This window comes from Centruroides vittatus, unplaced genomic scaffold (assembly GCF_030686945.1).
Source record: "Centruroides vittatus isolate TY-2023 unplaced genomic scaffold, ASM3068694v2 scaffold_464, whole genome shotgun sequence".
Classification (NCBI taxonomy): Eukaryota; Metazoa; Arthropoda; class Arachnida; order Scorpiones; family Buthidae; genus Centruroides; species Centruroides vittatus.
This window is the reverse complement of record NW_027122710.1, coordinates 1984588-2004628: the sequence shown is the minus strand read 5'-3', so window position 1 is coordinate 2004628 and position 20041 is coordinate 1984588. Positions and strand designations below refer to the sequence as shown.

The following is a 20041-nucleotide window of genomic DNA, read 5'->3' as shown; positions in this document are numbered from 1 at the left end:
CTGGAAATTTTTGAGATTTTTAAATTTCTAAAACACTTTTAAGTATTTATAAAGAAAATATTTGCAAAATTAAATTAAAATTTTTGATGAAATATTACTTTTAAGTGATCCAAAACAATCAAGAAACAGTAACTGAGTTTTGTGCTTTAATTTTTAAATTTCTAAAAGTATTTTTCCACTTAAATGCAATTTTTATGAGTAATTTATCCAATTAACTCGATTATTATTTCATTACTGTCTCAAAATATTTTGAATTTCTCAAATAAATTGTAATAATGACTAAAGCTAGTTGTACGAGTTTATCCCTTGATGTTCTGCTTCTCTGCCAAATTCTCTTACCTTACAGAGAAGCTATAGGAGTCATCACTTTATCACTTCAAAAGTAGGCATTTATTTTCCTGAAAATGGCCAGTTTACATTAAATTTTAGAAATATGAGAGAATATAATGTCTTAATTGTTAAAATTTACTTTACTTTGACGAATTTTAAAGTTATAAATCTTATTAAAAGCTTTGCTGTTCTTCTTCGAATTTTATGAAATTTCAGTAAAATTTTACATGAAATTTCACTGTAAAACTTTTCAAACGCTTTAACGCGAGTAAATAATATTATACATATTATTTTAACATATTTTTTATTACAAAACAAGTTAAATTTTATAAATAAATATCATAAAAATAGGTATAAACAGGTTATAAAATGGAAAAGAGGAAAGAGACCTTAACACATGCAATATTTACCTCATATTTCTTGAGAAAATGCGAATTTAAAATTATATAAAATTATTTATGTAATTATTTTTCCAATTTGGAAGGATCAACAAATTTCTAGAGCATCAGAAAGATGGGTGTTTCTGGTGCTTGCACTTATGGATATATCTGGAATTTATATCAATTAATTAATTATTTATCCTAGTAAAAGTTAATAAACAGAGGTATAATAATCACAAAATTACAGAAAATGTTTAGATATATATATATATATATATATAAAGTCTATCATAATGAAGATGAATACAGCAATATACACATTACACAATTCATAACGGTGTTTACAGCACAAACAGTAAATTTAATTACTTTTTAATGTAATTATTCATTAATTTTGGTGTAAATCTTAATTTTAAACAGAGTAAATTAACTGTAAATTATAAGCCTTATATATTTTTATTGATATAAAATAAATAAATTTCCTTAGATTATTATTAAATAAGTTATATTATTGGATAATATAATTTACAAATATCATTTTCCAATAAACTCATTATCTTGATTATAATTGAACTTAACTACACGAAACTCTATTATATTATAATCCATAAATCCCATTATTAACTTACACTTTATAATATCCTTGTATCAAGAAGTGACTAAGAGAAATCAATAATAAGCCCTTCTATTATTAATTAATTAATATATATTTTTGTTAATTATATATTAAATTTTACTTATATAACAGAGGAAAAGTATGGAAATCGGACCCCGCAAAGTTTTTTTAATATTCTTGGATTTAGTGGATCTTCAAACGTGGAGAAATGATAAAAAATTTGGGGTTTTTTTTCCCCCTGTATGTTAGTGTTTGTGGGAGATTTAAAGCTTAATAACTCCTGTGCCTTTTGTCGAAAATTTCTGAAATTTCGCAAGGAAATCTGCGTGTTAGGAAGAAATATTTCTAGAAATTTTCAGGAAAATCGGATTATTAGCTCGGGAAATATGGCCCCACCCCCTTAATATCTCCCGAACCAATTTGAAAACTTATAAAGGTAATGTTAGCAATTATTAGGGACGAAAACAAATAAATAAATGCTTATAAAGACCAGCAAGAATGTTGCCAGATTTTTTAAAAATAGATATCGCTACAGCATTCCTTTTCTACATCATAAAGCATCAAAGATTTGGATGCTCCTCTTGTAAAAAGCCCAGCACATTTTAAAATAATTTACATAATTTTTCAAACTCTCACGAGCTGTTCTAGAGATTTATCGACATTTTAAAAGCTTTTCAACCTTAAAAATCACCGAAATTACCAAAGAATAGGCAAGAAATTCTGCCGGAGATCGCGAACTACCTGTTGAAAATCTTAGCTATAAAGTTACACCGTAAAGTCGCACTTTTCAATGACTTCGTTAAACGAAATTATAAATTTTAAAAAAAGAAAAACCAATGATATCAGATTTATTTTTTAAATTTAACGCATGCGTACAGGAATTTCAATCAATCACAGAAGAGCATTAAGTAGTTGAAGCGACATGCGTTCAGTAATCCTTCCAACAGATGTAAATCCTGTTCTTGACATTCAGCCCCCATATCAGAATAGTGCAGGATCTCTGGATTTCAAAGCAAACCGATAACAGAATTCTCCCTTCGACGGTGATCAAACACTTGCCAAATTTTTTAAAAAATAAAAGAAAAATGCTCTAAAAAAAAACAAATATTATCATCATATCAAACGAGGAAAGTCAAAGGATCATTTCTCCAATTTTTATATTTCTAAAACAAATTTAAAATAAAATAAAATAAAATAAAAAATTTCCTGGCACGTATATAATGAATACGTTTTCTAATAATAGAAATTCGAATAAAGTTTATAAAGTTTTAAAGTTTTAAAGCTGATTTTTCAATCTTCCCTCCGTAATTCTCGCGTAATTTTAATCCATACAGGGTGGTCCAAAGTCAGATAACAGTGTGTTCGAAATAACCGATTTTTCTTCGTAAAAATGCGATTAAATATTCGAATTTAGATGGGTTAACTGAGCCACCCTGTGTGTAAAAGAATAGAATTTTTTTTTTAGATTTTCCTCTTGTTATCAGCGAAAATTGAAAAAAAAATTTAGATTTTTTTCTTTTAGATTTATGTAAATTTTCGAATTTTAACACTTTATTAGATTGAAATAATTAGTTTTAGTGTCAATAAAATAGAAAATTACTTATTTAAACAGAGAATTATTTAAACATTCCACATCCAATGTTTAGTGTGGTAATTAAAGCTTCATACCCGACAACATAAATGTATTTATTTTATAAAATAAGAGAGGAAATACGGATATAAATAAACGAAATTATTCGGTTTAATTATTAAAATTTAAATATAAATTATTCTTTTTTCTTCGTTTTTAGAGAGTTGAGGAAAGAAACACCTTAAATTCGACGATTACCGAAGAAATTTTGAAAATTTTTACCTAGAAAATAGGGTATTAATTCGTTGTAATATGATTATTTTTAGGGTTTTGTGTCAATAAAATGCAAATTAGACGTTTAAATTCTTGTGGACGTCGATCAAAATTTGCAGGTTTAACTTTTAAGAAGATTTGCAGGGAACAATTAATTGTAGATATTTGCTAGAAGTTGAAGTGTATTGGACTGAGAAGTGGTCGGGTGTCTGTCAGAACAGCGAGTAATGATCGTAATGAGCTGTCAGGAGTTTTCGACGGAAGTCACTTTTCGCTTTGATGACGACAGTCTCTTGGGATGGTTGAGAATTCTGTTGGCAGAATGTTTGCTGTCTCTAATACTTTATAGCTGCCGGCTCTTTCATCCTCTCTCTCTCTCTCTCTGCATCCTATTTTGCTAAAGTTCTTGATGGTTTTTTAGTTTCTTCTCCATCCAATTTTTCTAATTTATTATTTTACTTTCAATATTCCTTGTTAATTCTTTTGTTCCCTTCTGTTTCTTTATATTTCTCCATCGTTTAATGCTACCCGATTACATTTTTATATGGTTCTGCTCTTTCGGCACTTCGGTGATTTCTGGATTATTTCTTTTCGCAGCATCCCGTTTCTCCATTATTTCGTTCCTCGACATCCGGTGATTTATAGTGTTAAGTCATTATGTTCCGCAACACTCTGCTTCTTCACATTTCCTGATCGTTCTGTTCTTTTCTTCGTCCTGTTATTACTATTTTGTTTCGCATCATCCCTCTTTATCATTTCTTTCCTCGTCATTCCTCTTCTCCAATTTGTTATTTACTTCCTCAGTATCAAATTATTTATATTCTCGGGCCATTTAGTGTCCAAAATACCTTCTTTTCTTGCATTTCTTATGTTTTATTCCTCATCCTGTTATTACTATTTTTTTTGCAGCATTCCTCTTCTCCAACATTTCTTTCCTCAGGATCCCTCTTCTCTAATAGTAATTTTAATCCTCAGCATCCAAATATTTACATCATTAGGCCGTTTAGTGTCGAAAATACCTTGCTTCCTCACATTTCTTGATCATTCTGTTTCTCAGCATCTTATTTTTCTTTAATATCTTTGGTTGGATGTAATGATGTTTATAGCGATTCACTACATTAAATGTATAATATTTTAATGACTTTTACATCAAATATACCGAATTCAATAGCATTTTAATCGAAGAGGATGCTTCATTTCAGCTTCTAAACATCCCAACCTCATTAAGAATTCAATGCTTAAAGTTTCTACAAATTATTGTAAAAATATTATATTAATTACACTTTTTATTAATTACATTCCTAAATATTATAATTAGTAATTTTTAAATTTTTAAAAGTCTTTAAAGTATATTTTCCAAGCTTTATCACGCTGCAAAAGTAATTCTTTATCTTTCGGGGATCGCGATCTACCTGTTGGAAATCTCCATAATTCATAAATTACAAATTTTAACTTATATATAATTATTTTCTTAAACATATAATATATTAATATATAGAAATTTATAATAGTTTTATAAAAATTATATTTTGGAGAATTTTTATACACTTAGATACGTAATAAATGAGAAAAATATTAAGTTTCAAATAAAATCATTATCCAGCGATTTTCAACTTATTCATTTAATTAAATACGTGTAATAAGGTAAGAAATAATTATATTTCATAGTGAAAAGATTATTTTAATTGGAAAAATACACTAAATTTATTTAAACAAGTAATTTTCCTGTATTTTATCCATATAAAAAGTGTTTATAAGGGATTAATTTGTATGAATTTGCATAAAATATATGCAAATTTATGCAGATCAACATGATCCACATTGATTGACGTCACTAATACAAGTAAAGAACACGTAATAAGTACTGAAATACATCTTAAATAAACTATCTTTAATTGCAAATTTCTATAAATAAATACAGTCAATCTGTTAACAACGGCCACTGAAGAATACGTTTAAAAAATAACGTTGTTAGAAGGTTATTTTGTATGCATTTTTGATGAAAAAAATAATACGTTTTTAAAAAAGCGGCCGCTGTTTCGAGGTGGCCGTCGTTTAGAGGTTATTTTGTGTGAATCTTTGTTTTTTAAACAATACCTTCTTCACAACTTAATACAGTAAAACCTGTATAAAACGGACTCGCACGGTAGCGGATATTTTTTCCGTTTAGATAGGTTTCCGCTTTATTAAGGTTCCGTTTTTAACAAGTATTACTGTATTTAGAATAATTCTAGCTTTAATAATAAATCATAAATTAAAAATTCAACATTAATAAGTTAATTAAACATATTTAAACATTAAAAATTGACTTAATTACAATTTTAATTGATATAAATTTTATTTTCGATTTTCATAAAGTTGCATAATTTTCTGATATAATGTTTAATTAATTTTTTTGAATTTTTACAAATTAAATTTCAAATGAAATTCGGAATGTTTGACGACAAAATTAATTAATTAATCAATCAAAAATTCTAATCAAAACATTTTAAAACTCGGAATTTTGATAAATAAAGCAATAAAAACTTCTTAATCATTTATAAATTTTTATAATAATTAATTATAAATTAGAATTTTTTTGGAATTAATTAAGGTCGAACCTCCGATAAAGGACACCTTTCAATAGCGTATGGTTTCCCCCCCCCTAAAGTTGCATACAAAATAACCTCTAAACAACGACCACTTTTCCAAAAAATTATTTTTATAAACAAATTGTATACAAAAGAACCTCTAAATAACGGCCACTTTTCAATAACCTGTAAATAGCGGCCAGTTTTTCGAGAAGCTATTTTGTTAAAATAAAAAAATAACTTCCAAACAACGTTATTTTTAATTAATATTCTTGCCCGTGGCCGTTGTACACAGGTTGACTGTATTTATTTATAGAAATGTGCAGTTAAAGATAGTGTTTTGTGAGTTCTTTACTTGTATTAGCGACGTCCATCAATGTGGATCACGTTGAATGATTAAAGATTAGAGAAATCCCTTACGTGTGACAGTTATAAACTCATCAATATATATGATTTTTTAAAAATATTTAATTAAAAAATAGTAGTTTTAAATGTAAATTAGTGCAATTATTTAATTAGTTTATAATAAATATAATTTTTCGAGTTAATCTATTGAATTCTTACATTAACTTGTTTAACATGTTTAATTTACTGCTTAAATGCTATTATCATTGCTTAACCTGTTCGTTCTCGGCAATGTTTAAACAATTACCGTATTATAATTCAATAAAACCTCTGAACGACGGCCACTGACGGGAAATTTTTAAATGGCCCTTGTTTAAAAGTTATTTTGTATGCATGACAAAAGTTATTAGAATATTAAGTTATTAATTTATTGGAAATTCGAATGTTCGACTGTACATACAGTAAAACCTGTATAAACCGGACTCGCGCGATACCGAATATTTTTTTCCGATTTGGCAAATTTTTGTTTTGAACAAGTTTTCTCAACAGTGAAAATCGCTGCATTCCGAAGAATTGTTTCCTTTTAAGCAGGTTTCAGGTTCCGTTTTGAGCAGGTTTTTACTGTAATTGAATCTTATCATTAACGTGCTGCGTATACTTAATAAAGTTATTTATAATAAATATAATTTACAATGGATCTTTACATTTTTATCATTAACACACTCGCTTGTTGCTGGAAGCTTAATTATTCAAAATGTTATGGTGAATATTTTTAGATTCTTTGTGAATGTTGTGGAATTTCAATCATTTGTTTGTTAAACGTTTCTGAAACTAATGAGCTAAATACCCTAAATTCCGCCTCTCTTACTTTAAATTGCTCTAAACGATAACGATAAATTCCGTTATAAATATTATATTACATGGTGAATCCTGCCCTAAATAGACACTGGATGAAACGAAAACCTGCCTGAACGGAATGATCTTTTATGCTGAAAACCTGTTTAAAACGGTGCTTGAATAGAATGGAAACCTGCCTAAACGAAAAAGTTCTTCGGAATGGAAGGATTTTCTACGCTAAAAACCTGTTTAAAACGAAAACCTGTCAAACCGGACAAAAGTATTCGGTACTGTGCGATTCCGATTTACACAGGTTTTACTGTATAATGATATTTTGCTCAGAAAACTATCGTCGGAAATGGATAGAAAACGTTGTTTTGTAGGATTTCTCTCAATAAATTTCGTTTTCAGAAGAAAAATATTGGATTAAAATCAATTTTAATTAATTCGAATTTAATTTAGTTCATTAAATTTCAAATATTTATTGTTTAAAATAATAAATAGCACTATAAATTTTAATGAGTTATCTTATTATAAATATGTAAAAGTAAATTAAATGACTTAATTTACGTCATGTAATTTTAATAGTTGTATAATGAAATATGCTAATTTTCTAATAGTTATTATCTATATTCATAGACATTGTAAGAATATATTACAGTATTTATATTCTTAAAAACATAATCTATATGCTTACAATATTCCTTCAGAAAATGTATGTATTTCTGTATTAATATTTTCTTCATTATATTCTTACGTTACGTCTCATTTAATGATCGATGTAATGGATGCCGGAATACGTCAAAATGTATTATTTTGATAGCACGTTATATTGTACTGTACAGTACGTCATAAATAAATATGTTGATTTTGTAGGCTATAAAATTATTATATATTGATATGCATATAATTATTGTTTTACTCCGCTAAATCGAAACAAAGCCTTCCTTCTCTTCACCTCCTCCTCTTCCTCTTCCTACTCTTCTTTATTCTCCTTTGTATTTTTCTTCATCTTCTTCTTCCTCTTCCTCCTCCTCCATTTTTACGTCTTCTTCCTCTTCATGATCTTCTTTATTCTCCTCATCTTCCTCTCCTGCTCTTCACCCTCTTCTTCCTTAACCAGGTTGTCTTCCTCTTCCTACTCTTCTTTATTCTCCTTATTCTCCTCCTCCTTCTCTTCATCATCCTCTTTATTTTTTCTTTTTTACTATTATCCTCCTCCCTCCTCCTCCTCCTCCTCCTCTTACACTCTTCTTCATCATCTTCTTCCTTCCCATTTTCCTCTTCCCCCTTCTCATCTTTCTTTTTCCCATACATACAAAATTTTCTTAAACTGATCTCAATCACAAAATATCTGTAACTAAAAGGAAATTTCAGATTTTTTTTCTTAATTTCCTTGCATTTTATATTTTTGTATTCGGTATTCATTGCATTCTGTTATTTGATCATTTTGTTTTTATTTTTCGTTTGTTTCCTTTTGTTCTAGTCTTAGATATTGGCAATCTAAAGAGTCGAATTTCTCTCGCTTCTATCATTTTCCCATCTCCTTTATTTCGTGTTCGTGTCTGGCTTCAATATTTTAGTGTTGAATACAAATAACTTTATACGGTTTCACTTTTAAAAGCTCTAGTAAAAATATTATTCAAATTTGTTTATCGGGAATAATGTTTCATATAAAGACATAAACAATTTTTATGAGGAATATAATTTTATACTATTTTTTCTCTACATTCTTATTTTAGTTTTTATTTAATCTTTAATTTTAAAATTAAAAAAAAAAACCTTTCCTCTTCTCTTGCTTCTCTTTCTTCCTTTCTTCCCTTCCTTTTCCTTTTCTGCTTCTCTTCCTCCTCCTTTTTCCTTTTTCTCCTCTTCTTTTCTTCTCTTCCTTTTCTGCTTCTCTTCTTCCTTTCTCCTCTTCCTTTTTCTGCTTTTCTTCTTCTTTTCTTCTCTTCCTTTTCTTTTCCTTTGCTGCTACTCTTCCTCTCCTTTTTTATTTTTACTCCTCTTCCTCCTCTCTCTGCTGTTGTGAGCCCTTTGGTAGAAAGAATAAATAAGAAACAATGATGTGTTATATTCTTCATAACTTGTTACTTTAAAGTACTTCATCTATTTCGAAGAATATAATCATTTAAAAATTAATTCATAAAATGATAATTTTTTTCTTGTAAATATTTTATTAATAAATTTTAACTTTTTTCATTTCAGACCATTGGTTTGTTTAATCACTTAATTTGAAATTTCAAAATTAATTTTTTAAATTAAAAGGGTTTAAAACTTCGATATAAAACAAAATTTTTAAATAACTTTTATTCATATTTCATCAATCGATGAAATATAAAATTTCTTAATTAATGACTCTTTTAATTATTTATCTGTCATTTAAATTTTTTAAGCATCCTCGTTGGGCAATTCTCATCCTGGAGCAAGTTTCTGAATGCAGCAATTATTATCTTGCTATAAAATCAAAATTTTTCTAATCAAATTTAGCTTAAATTTATAAAAGTATTTAAAAAAAGATTCCAAATTAATTGCCAAAATAAGAAAATAGTTTAAAATTAGAGGTCATTTTTAAAAAAAATTTCATTTCTTTCCTATGAAAGTGGCTTTCATGTACAGGATGAGAATATTACATGGAAAAGGAGAAAAACACGAGTAAAATCACTTGTTTTCCCTGCAGGAGCTCTTAATTTTACAAAGAATCAAATTCAAATACTATTCTAAAGTTCTCGATATTTTACTCAAAAGTTGTACAAAAACAATTACATTCTCTCTTCATCTTTGGACAAGATAATGTCTCTTCCCCAAGTCTCCTCCATGAAGATGCTTCTTACAATATTTCAATTGCTTGCTCCAGTATGATAATTGTTTCAGGAGGATGCTTCTTGCAATATGGCAATGCTTGCTTCAATATGATAATTGCTCCATAAAACTGCTTCAAGACGATTGTTTCTCAATGAAGATGCTTACTGTAAGTTAAAATTGTTTCTTAGGGCTTCATATTCTGCATGCCCTAAGATGACAATCACTCTACGAGTTTGTCAAAAGAATTAATCATTTAATGATTGAACAAATCAAGTTAAGCTGCCTCCTGTAACTACTTGATGTGAAGACAACAGCTGTCATATTTCGGTCATGTAATGCGTACAGTTAATAGGTTAGGAAAAGAGATCAAGCTTGGGAAAACTGGATGTTGAGTAAAAGAAAAGGCAATGGAGGAGATGATCAAGAGAATTTACAAAATAATCTTACGGAAGCTTCGAGATATTGCCATATTGGATGGGGCTTTTTTCGCACTTCATGATTTCCTCTTCTGGTGACTTCGTCAAATTTTGCAATGTTTCTCATACAATTTCAAAGTTACTACAGTAAGACCTGTATCAACCGGAATCCGCAGTACCGAATATTTTTTTTGCTTAGACAGGTTTCCGTTTTATTCAGATTCCGCTTTGGACAGGTTTTACTATGTAAACATTAAGCCATATTTTGTACACATTATCATATCGTTTTACATCTTCAAAAATTAATGGCGCATTTTAGGAATCAATTTTTTATTAAAAATTTATTAAATAAAAGATTATCTTGTTAAAATATATATATATATATATATATATATATATATATATATAAACCTCTGAACAACGGCCACTGGCGAGAATATAAAAAATGGCCGCTGATCAGAGGTGGTCGTTACTGGAGGTGATATTTTATTAAATTTGTAAAATATTTCCCGAATAAAAATTTTTTTAAGTTATAAAAATTGAGTTTTTAAATTTAAAAACATTTTTATAACTTTAAATAGTTTAAAGTTATTTAAATTAAATTTTCTTCGTGTTCTTTAACCATAAACGAGAAGATACTTACAGTAAACTATAAACTAAATAAATATCGATTTTCCATAAATTATTATTATCATATTATATTCTTTATAACTTTTTAATAATACAAGAAAATCCTTTTATATTGTATTAATGTGATATTAATACTCATTTTTACTTTAATAATAATAATTAACTAAGAATTAAAATTATTATTTATTTTTGTTTTCATTTTGGACGATGGAACTTCAAAAATTTTCATGCAAATTTTAATAGATAAAATATTTATAAATGATAGAATATCATCAATTTTACCAATAAATATTATAATTTAAAATTTCAAAGAAAAACAATAAAATTATGTTTGTAAGAATATATATATAATATATATGTAAGTACTTGCCATCTTCGTATATCAACTATGTAATGTTGCAATTAAACGCTTTTCTTCTTTCTTTCTTTTACCTCCTTTTTATATTCCTATCATCTTCAGAATCCATCTTGCTTTTAAACACTTTTTTCATTCCTTCTTCTCCTCTTCCTTACTTCATCCGTCCTCTCCTCCTCCTGCTTCTCCTTCTTCACTTCCTGCTTCTCCTTCACTTCCTACTTCTACTATTAACATATGACACAAATTTGCTTGAAATGGGGTTAGAAATAAATAAATAATTAAATCATGCATTTTGAAGTCTAACGTGTCTTTGTGTCACATTTGTCTAAGGTAAAAGTTAAAACATATGTACCACATTTCTCTAAGTGACCACTACAGGGTGGGTGGTAAGTAGTTAGGCATCGAGAAATTACAGTAATTTCTAAATTTATCAAGTTAAAATTATGATAATTATTTATAATTTACCTTATTAAATGGAAATAAGGAAGAATACTTTATAATTTGATATAAGGAGCCATCCACCAACGACAAAGGAGCCATCCACTAATGACACGTTTTTCTTAAGCCGTCATATATGGACGGCCACTTCTTTGTGCGTCTGCAACCGAATCTGTGGTTATTAGCTTCGAACAACAATTCTTAATTGTTTTCGGACGGATTGTGGCATGACGTCCCTTCATCGTATGCCACCATCTCCACACAACCACCACTGATTTCTACACCTCATAGCGTGCAGCAATCTGCCCTCGCTCTTCAACAAACAAGCCGTCGGTCACTGCCCACTTTCATATTCAGGAATTATAAACTTCCATTAACTGTTGTACATAAAAACATAAATTTTGCTATAATCACGTGATTATTACAAAAAATTTAGCAATTTCTCAATGCCTAGTTACTTTCCATCCACCATGCATACTATGAAAAATATTGAACTATGTAAGGTAATGTGGTAAGGGACCATTATATTAGAGAAATTAATCAAAATTATCAAGAAAGAATTAAATTATATTTAGAAATGTGCATCAGACTCGTGTAGAAGACGACTGAAGCTTCTGAGGTTGACCTCAAGAAGCTTCACTCTTCTAGGCAATGCTACTGTTAACAAAAAGACCAGAAACTAGTCCCCATTTCTACTCATGTTGTCTGTGGTTAACATAAGAATTCCTTCTACTAAATTTAAATTCAAGTAATGTGACTTGTTGTGTGATGTAAATCGTTCCATTTCGAGTACTTTAAAGCCTAAATATTCCAAAATAAAATTGGAAAGACACTACAAAAAATCTTCGAAATTGTCAAAGAGATAAATGGATTCCTATTAAAAAAACACACACCTCCAAATATTGCAAAGGGAGTTTTAGTGTTATATATCCTGATATTATTTTTTTATTAAAATAAAAGTATTAAACTAAAGAAATTTAAAAAGAAATTAAATAATTTAATTTAACTCGAAGAGGAAATTTAAAACTGCAGCCTTTACATTCTTAAACCTTATAAAATATTGATTCGATTTATAAATAAGCATTGGGTATTTGAATAAAAGTGTATTTAAAATTTATTTTAGGAAGAAAATATTCTCTTAAAATCTTTCCTAATACCTGTTTTCCTATAGGAGATGTTAAAATCAAATCAAATATACTAAATTATATTTAAAAATTGCGATTTTTTTCTAGAAATTTTGTAATAAAAATGCTTAGGAGGGTGCACTAACAGAGCCCTTCCTCATTTTTATCATTGATCTGACCAGCCCCATAATGAGCGCTTGCTGATAATGGAAGGGCCTGACATATTCCGATCAGCTTACATTGGTTGTGGTCCTGAAGTGTAACATGTAACAGGACTTTTCCTCCACCAAATAATGATGCGTATGAAAATGTGAGGTCCTAAGCTGCAGCAGCTTGATTAGCTTATGTGCAAATCCGATGTGCAACTCACTCGTGAAAATTTCTGAGAAGAATCGAACTCAGATCCCTGGAAGCAACAGGGAAAAGGCTTTTTTTTTAATAAATTCCCACAAGTTCTACAAGGCACAGGATCAATACCTCCCGATCACAGAAAGACTTGGGGGCCTGCAATGACTCGTTTTAGCTTCATGATGATGATGCCTAAGCAGATTAGGAATTAGGAAGCCCCATTTCTTCGAGAATTTGTTGGGGAAATATTTTCTTATAAAACTTTTGTTTCGGACCTTTCTTGGTGAGAACCCTTGCTTTTTTTGTGTGTGCCACTGGGTGCCTGTTAGTGCCCTGAGCCTTATCCTTATTGCTTCAAGGCTGCTTTTAAAATTCCCATTAAAAATTTAACAAGGCACAGGCCCAATATACCCTGATTAGGAAAATTCCTAAAATCAAGATTCGATCCCGAGTCTCCACCTAAGGGTGTGGTGTCTTAACCACCTTTAAATTATATAATCACGGTATTTAAATGCGTAATATTACTTTCTACATTATTCTACTCGATATAATTTTTATATTTTTCATCACTGCAGCAATATTTACAACTTTTATAAAATAAAAAAAAGCTAAAAGTAGTGAAACATTTTCCAAAATTACAGAAGAAAAGTAAAACTTCTTTAAAGTAAAGCGAGAAAAAACAAGGAGCAAAATGATACAATATCTTTTCAGTTGTTTGGTGAGGACAGAACAATAAGTCATAAAAATACCAAGGATTAAATGGATTTAAAAAATAAAAAATAAAAATAATAAGCCAAGGTTTAAAAACTAATACGAAGCTTTAGTTTTTTCTTAATTGAAAGTTTCGTACAACTTTTTTTTTCTGTAGAAAAATCAAGATTTATTTTTTTATTGTTTATCACGTCATTTATTTTTCTTTATTTTTCTTTTTATAAATATACTTAATGGGGTAAACAATGAAGATATATGGCATTGCATTCTCCATTAGATAAAGTATATTCTTTAATATCTTAAAGAAAGATACGTATATGAATATTCATGATGGTTTCTTTGCTGTAAAGATATTCTTATTATATTTTATATCATGTTAAATTTATATAATTTTTAGGTAATTGAATGAAAAATGTAAAATTATAAGTGAAAATATTGTTTTGTAACACAGCGCAAACCTTCAATAACGGCAATTTTTTAATGAAATTTTTAGAACAAAAATATATAAAAAATAACCCGCTAACAGCAGCCGGCTTTCTTCAGTGGTCGTTGTTTACAGGTTTGACTGAGCTATATAGATAAATCTAAATATAATTAAGGATTATTTAAATCATTTATGTTAAAAACCACGCCACTGTATTGAAAATTTAATGACAAAGTATATTATATGTATATTTAATAGTAAATAAAGTATGTAAAAAGATAATTAAACATAAATTATTAATTCAACAAATTTCATTTTCAATTTAGTAAAGTGACGAGAGAAATATATTCTGCAAATTTGCAAAATTTCGGGTGCGGCGCGGTAAATTTAATGTAAAATAATTAAATTTTCTTAAATAATTTTAACTAAATTAACAGTTACTTATATTTTAATTAAGGAAGAATTCGCTTAAAATACTTTCCTTTTCATTCATTTATGTAATTGGGATCCTTTAGACAATAATTGTCTGTTATTATGCTCCATTACCCCTGAATGTTATTTAATGAAAAAACAAAATATATACGCGTATAATAAATTAAAGGCAATGATTTAAGATTTTTAAAGAAGAATTTTAGCTTTTTCAGTGGAAATTAAATTTTTGCTTACAGTAATTTTTGCCTGTTCTTCGGTTCTATAGATTTTTTCCTGTTGGATTGATGATCAAAAAGTATATCACTTGATCCAGTAATCCTTGCAATGTCCAAAATTTTTCTTCAATCTTTTTAATGTGGTCAATACTATCATGTTGTAAAAATGACAGTGTTTATTCCCTTCTTCGAGAGCGTTTTCGTGTCAGAAATCCGATACAACGTAATATGATAAAGCTGATGGTATCTTCATTCCACTGCAAAGACTCTATAAAAACTTCTGATATTGTCTCCTAGAAAATGCATTTTTCTATAAACGAAATCAATTTACATTAGTTTACAGTTTATATTTTACAGTTAAGTATGTAATCTTTTCAGTAAAGTGAAATACACGAGCGCACAATGGTGTGTTATAGCGTACAAAGACATTTGACAAAGACATCTAATTCTAAAACCCCAAATGATTCACAGAGTAAGGTAATGCAACGTATGCAAGACCTGTTAAGGGACATATTCACGTGTCTAACACCTAAATAGGGACAGAAATTGGTCCCTATTTACGTGTTTGACACGTGAAAAATCTGGAAAACTCCACGTAGACAGCTCCTTAGTTAGATGCGACCAATTACCAGTGTTTGGTGGCTTTATCATACAAATTCGACCACTGGTGGTCAAATTTATATGATAAAGCCACCAAAACTACCGAATACTTGGGGAAGTGTGATTACATCAAGTTAAAAATGCTCCTGATTATTATTTCGGCAAAGTCCCCAAAGATCTACGAGCATCACTGATAACTTTAAAATAACGTGAAATGAAATAAACCCATTTTATCTAAAAACCCCGAAATTTCTACATTATAAAATTATCTTATGAATTTAATTTTAAATTAGAAATATAATTTTTAATGAAACAGTATTTAAAGAGTAATGTATCTATCAATTAAATAAATGACAGGGGGAAAGAAGGGGAAAGTTTGTCATAGAGCATAAAGAGAGGTGTATTTTTTTTCTTATAATTCGTTGTTTACTCTGATATAAAAACATATCAGTATTTTAAATCAGTTCACGTAGGGCCTGTTCCATTTGATATCCCTTTCAGAATGTCAACTCTTTTAAAGTGACAGTATCTTGCAGAAAAAATATATAGAGGGTGGATGCATTTTACAGCGTTTTGTCCTCCTCGAATAATAAATGTTCTTTCCACGAGCTCTTTCAAAACTCGACACCTTCTTGACAAGTTAATATATATTTTAATTAGCATAAACTTTCGAACAATTTTGTTTAAAAAAGTATAAAGTAAGGATACTCTTTCTACTCTTTATAAAGGGTGAATTAATTTATTATTATAAATTATAGTAACTCAATTACTTCTACTTCGATTCATTTCTATTCACTTCGTTTCGTGACGTTATTCGAAGTTTTATGCCTATTAAAATATATACGGTCGAACCTCTAATAGAGAACACCTCCCAACAAAGGCCACCTCTAAACAGCGGCCATTTTTTGTGTTTTCGTCAGTTGCCGTTGTTCAGAGGTTTAACTGTATCAAAATTTTTAAATGATTTTTGTACTCTTCGGAAAGTATTGAAAGAATTTCTGATAATTATGAGATATTTTTTATAATAAAGAAACATTTTGGTTATTTTCTATTCACTTTTTTTGCTAAATTAAAGCATTATAAATGGTAAACTTTGAGAGAATATCAAAAATATTTGTGGTAAGTTAATGTCAGGGTGTGTGAAAATTTAATTAACACCCTTATAAAACCGAACTTTGTTGGACAGAAAATTTTGATATGATAGATACAATACCGTTATGCCACACAGTTGACACACAAAAGTGGTAACCCAAAGATATGACACACAAAAATGGCAACCCTTAGGCATGACCCGTTTCTAAGTTATGCCTACGGGGCTACCATTTTTGTGTCAGCATAACATATTTCTATCATGCGATACTTTCCCCCGTTCAGCTCAGTTCGATTTTATAAGGCTGTTAAGCAAATTTTGACCTCATCCTGTATACAATTAATTACACAGGATGAGAACATAATATTTCGAATAATTTAGCTAAGAAATTGTATAGAAAATAATATTATTACACATCGGAAAGTATTGAAAGGGTGAATTAATTTATAACACTCTTTAAGCACTTTTTTAAAGTAATAAATAAAAATTTTCTGCATTTAGACGTCAACATATGTAAATTATGCCTATATACTTTTTCTTACTGTTATTCGATTTTTCTCTATTACAAATTCAATTTTCTTTCATCCTATTTATAATATACATTTATGAAATATTAACTTAATTATATTTTTATTTTTCTATCCATTCATTAAATTTTAAATTACTTTTTTTTAATAATAAATATCAAAGTTTCATCCGTTAGCATACATTAGACTTGATCTTCAATGTATTTACCGTATTAGAAAGTCATCCATTAAAGTAATACAATTACTATTAGTTCAATTACTCTTTACTCGATTACTTTTTGCTTGATTAAACCTTTCTACAGGATAAAATTTCCAAAGAAAAAAATATATATTTATTTATATAAAATGAAAGACCGAATTTAAATTTATAATATATGTTTTTTAATTATTTACTTAGCTATAGAACTGAATTTAGAAGAGAATATCAGCATGGGATGAAACTCTGACCACCCCACGTACAGTACAGACCATAATGCACTGCTACACATTACAATTTTTATACGGGGTGGCCCAATTAACTGAGATGTACTTTACTATGGGGGGACGACATTGAAACGTTGGATCTATGAAGTATTATGCACACCTCACCTATTAATTAATAAGCATTGTGCATAGTTAATGCAGCATAGAAGTTAAAAGTTAAAAATTATAATATAATGGATGACTTAAGTATTAAATTTTCACAAAATATTCTTTTTATATTCCATTTTACAACGTACTTAACGTACTTTACTGCACATTTACAGCATTGTAATTAATTTAATAAAATAATAGGTATAAAATATAAATACAAATACTCTTTACAATATTTTAAAAGAGTTTACTAAGTTTATAAATATTTAATTTTGATTTATATACGAAGCGAAAATAATATTTTAAATCGCCATTTTATACAGTTTATGATCATATTTTTTCATTTAAAAAAGCACGTGACTTTTGGTCCAGACCGAAAGTCACGTGCTTAATTCGGGGTCTCCATTTTCGTTTATCTAACTCTAGATTAAGGAAGGAAGAACGGACTGACAGACAGACGGACGAGATGAGAATTATAGGTCTTCAGTTCAGTACTGAAATTTTTAAAGATATTCCTGTAAAAACATGGCGATTTTTTATATAATGATTTAAATGCACCCCTATTTTAATATATAAAAATAATATAAAATTTATATATAAAATGTTTTAAATTTCATGAAATATTAAAATTAATAATAGTAATAATAATAATAGCATTTTTTTTCCCTTGTATAACAAATTTGAGTGACGTATTAAAGTCAATAAAATGATTTTCGATAATAGAATATCTTCTTGAATGAAATATTTTCCAAAATTTGGAATGTTCAATTCGTCTCTCGAGGCTCCAAGGATCATAATAAAGTTTTACAGCATCCATTTTATGGCTATTTTACAACAAAATGTAAATATTATATCAAACTTTAACTTCTTTTCCTTGATATACTATGGACTAGATTTAATATAATTTTTTAAAGTTCTTAATAAATTAAAAAAATAATTTATTATTATTTTTTTAATTTAAACTTTTTGATAGCACTGACGAAATTTCGTTACATTTTAATTAAAATAAATTATTTCAAAGAGATGTTCAGAGCCGTTTAAAGGAAGAATCTATTCGGCAAATTTCCACCAAATTTGCTATAAATACTGTCCTGAATATACGGTTTCGATTTTCGGAAAAAAAAAATGTTTATTTCAAAATTCAGCCGCTAGGGCGAAATTGGCGCTGACGTCTTCTTAATGCTACGTTTTCTAACGAGGTTAGTTTTTAAAACTCTTCCATTAAAGAAACGGCAAGCCAGAAATTCGTTGGGAAACGTACGTAACACGCGCATTAAGAAGACGGCGGCGCCAAATTTGCCCTAGCGGTGAAATTTCTAAGTAAAATTTTTCCCGAAAATTAAAACCGCATGCTTAGGGCAGTGTGTATACTAAATTTGGTTGAGATTTTCTCAATAGATCTTCTTACAAAGGACTGAACACCTACCCTTTACGATCATCTCGTAGGCTATATTAATAATATAAATGTTTTAAAGGATTATTTTTCCATAATTTCATTAATAAAATTCTATTGTTCTTCTGTGAATAATTTAATTTTAGTCAATAATTAAGAAATTCAGTCATTGGTTCTTTGTTTTCAGCAATAGTTTATTAATAAATCTCCAGTCACATCAACGACAAGATAAATGTCTTCTCATTGATTATTGTTATACAATTATAATTAATCAGGGAGTTTATCTACTAATTAGAAAGATAAAATAAGCGAATTTCTTAGAAAAATACGATTTTCATGCTTAATATTGATTCCGATTAAAAATATATATAAAGTCGAACCTCCAATAACGGACACCTCTAAACGGCGGCCATTTCTTTCGCGAACTTTTCTCTCTGGACAAAAATACATACAAAATAACCTCCGAACAATGGCCATTTTTTACGTTTCTTTTAGTGTGGGTGGTCCAGGGCCGTCGAGAAAAGGGTGCTGGGTATTTTTCCCGAGAAACTTAGGGGTCCTTATGATTACCACCCCTATAAATTATTATTATTTTCACTAACAAAAAATAATAAGTAGCAGTGTTAAAGATTTTAATACATTTTTACGTATTTCATGTGTTAAAGAAAGGGACTTGCTTAGGAAAGGTCCCTAAAGTAGACCACCGAAAATTAGTGGTTCCGAGATTTATTAATATTATTAACTATATAAGCATATAATAAGAGGAAGTCGATAAAAGGCCGAGAAATCCTGATAATCGAAAAAGTTTGTGGGCCCTGTACTAGGAACAAAAGGGGCCCACTTCACCTTTGGGCGCCAAACTAATATCTCGATGTTCCTGGCCGTCGTTCAGAGGTTAAACTGTATATAAATCTTTATATTTATTGCCGAATTTATGCAGAAGTTTTCGAATCAATAACCATAAAATCCATTAACGGAATACATTTTAAAGTTTAGTGAAAAATTGCTATTTTACATATAATATAACTTACTTTTA

General features: G+C 28.7%; 2 protein-coding genes across 2 annotated transcripts in view; one reads left to right on the top strand and one right to left on the bottom strand.

The window, feature by feature from the left end:
* The window catches only part of LOC136989325 (protein shisa-1-like), a 133978-nt gene that overhangs the window by 50614 nt on the left and 63323 nt on the right, over positions 1–20041 (top strand). The window lies entirely within an intron of this gene.
* Positions 8002–9005, bottom strand: LOC136989296 (octapeptide-repeat protein T2-like). The gene is made up of 2 exons (XM_067287417.1): positions 8704–9005; positions 8002–8281 (listed from the first exon to the last, which is right to left on the bottom strand). Exons 1-2 carry the CDS (start codon positions 9003–9005, stop codon positions 8002–8004), a joined length of 582 nt encoding a protein of 193 aa, XP_067143518.1.

Bases quoted from the DNA above. Each gene is read 5' to 3' on its own strand.
- LOC136989296 (XM_067287417.1), bottom strand. From the start codon at position 9,005: ATGAAGAATATAACACATCATTGTTTCTTATTTATTCTTTCTACCAAA. The intron at 8,282-8,703 runs GTTTTTTTTTTT...ATTTCCTTTTAG, and splicing joins GAAGCAAGAGAAGAGGAAAG to TTACAGATATTTTGTGATTG.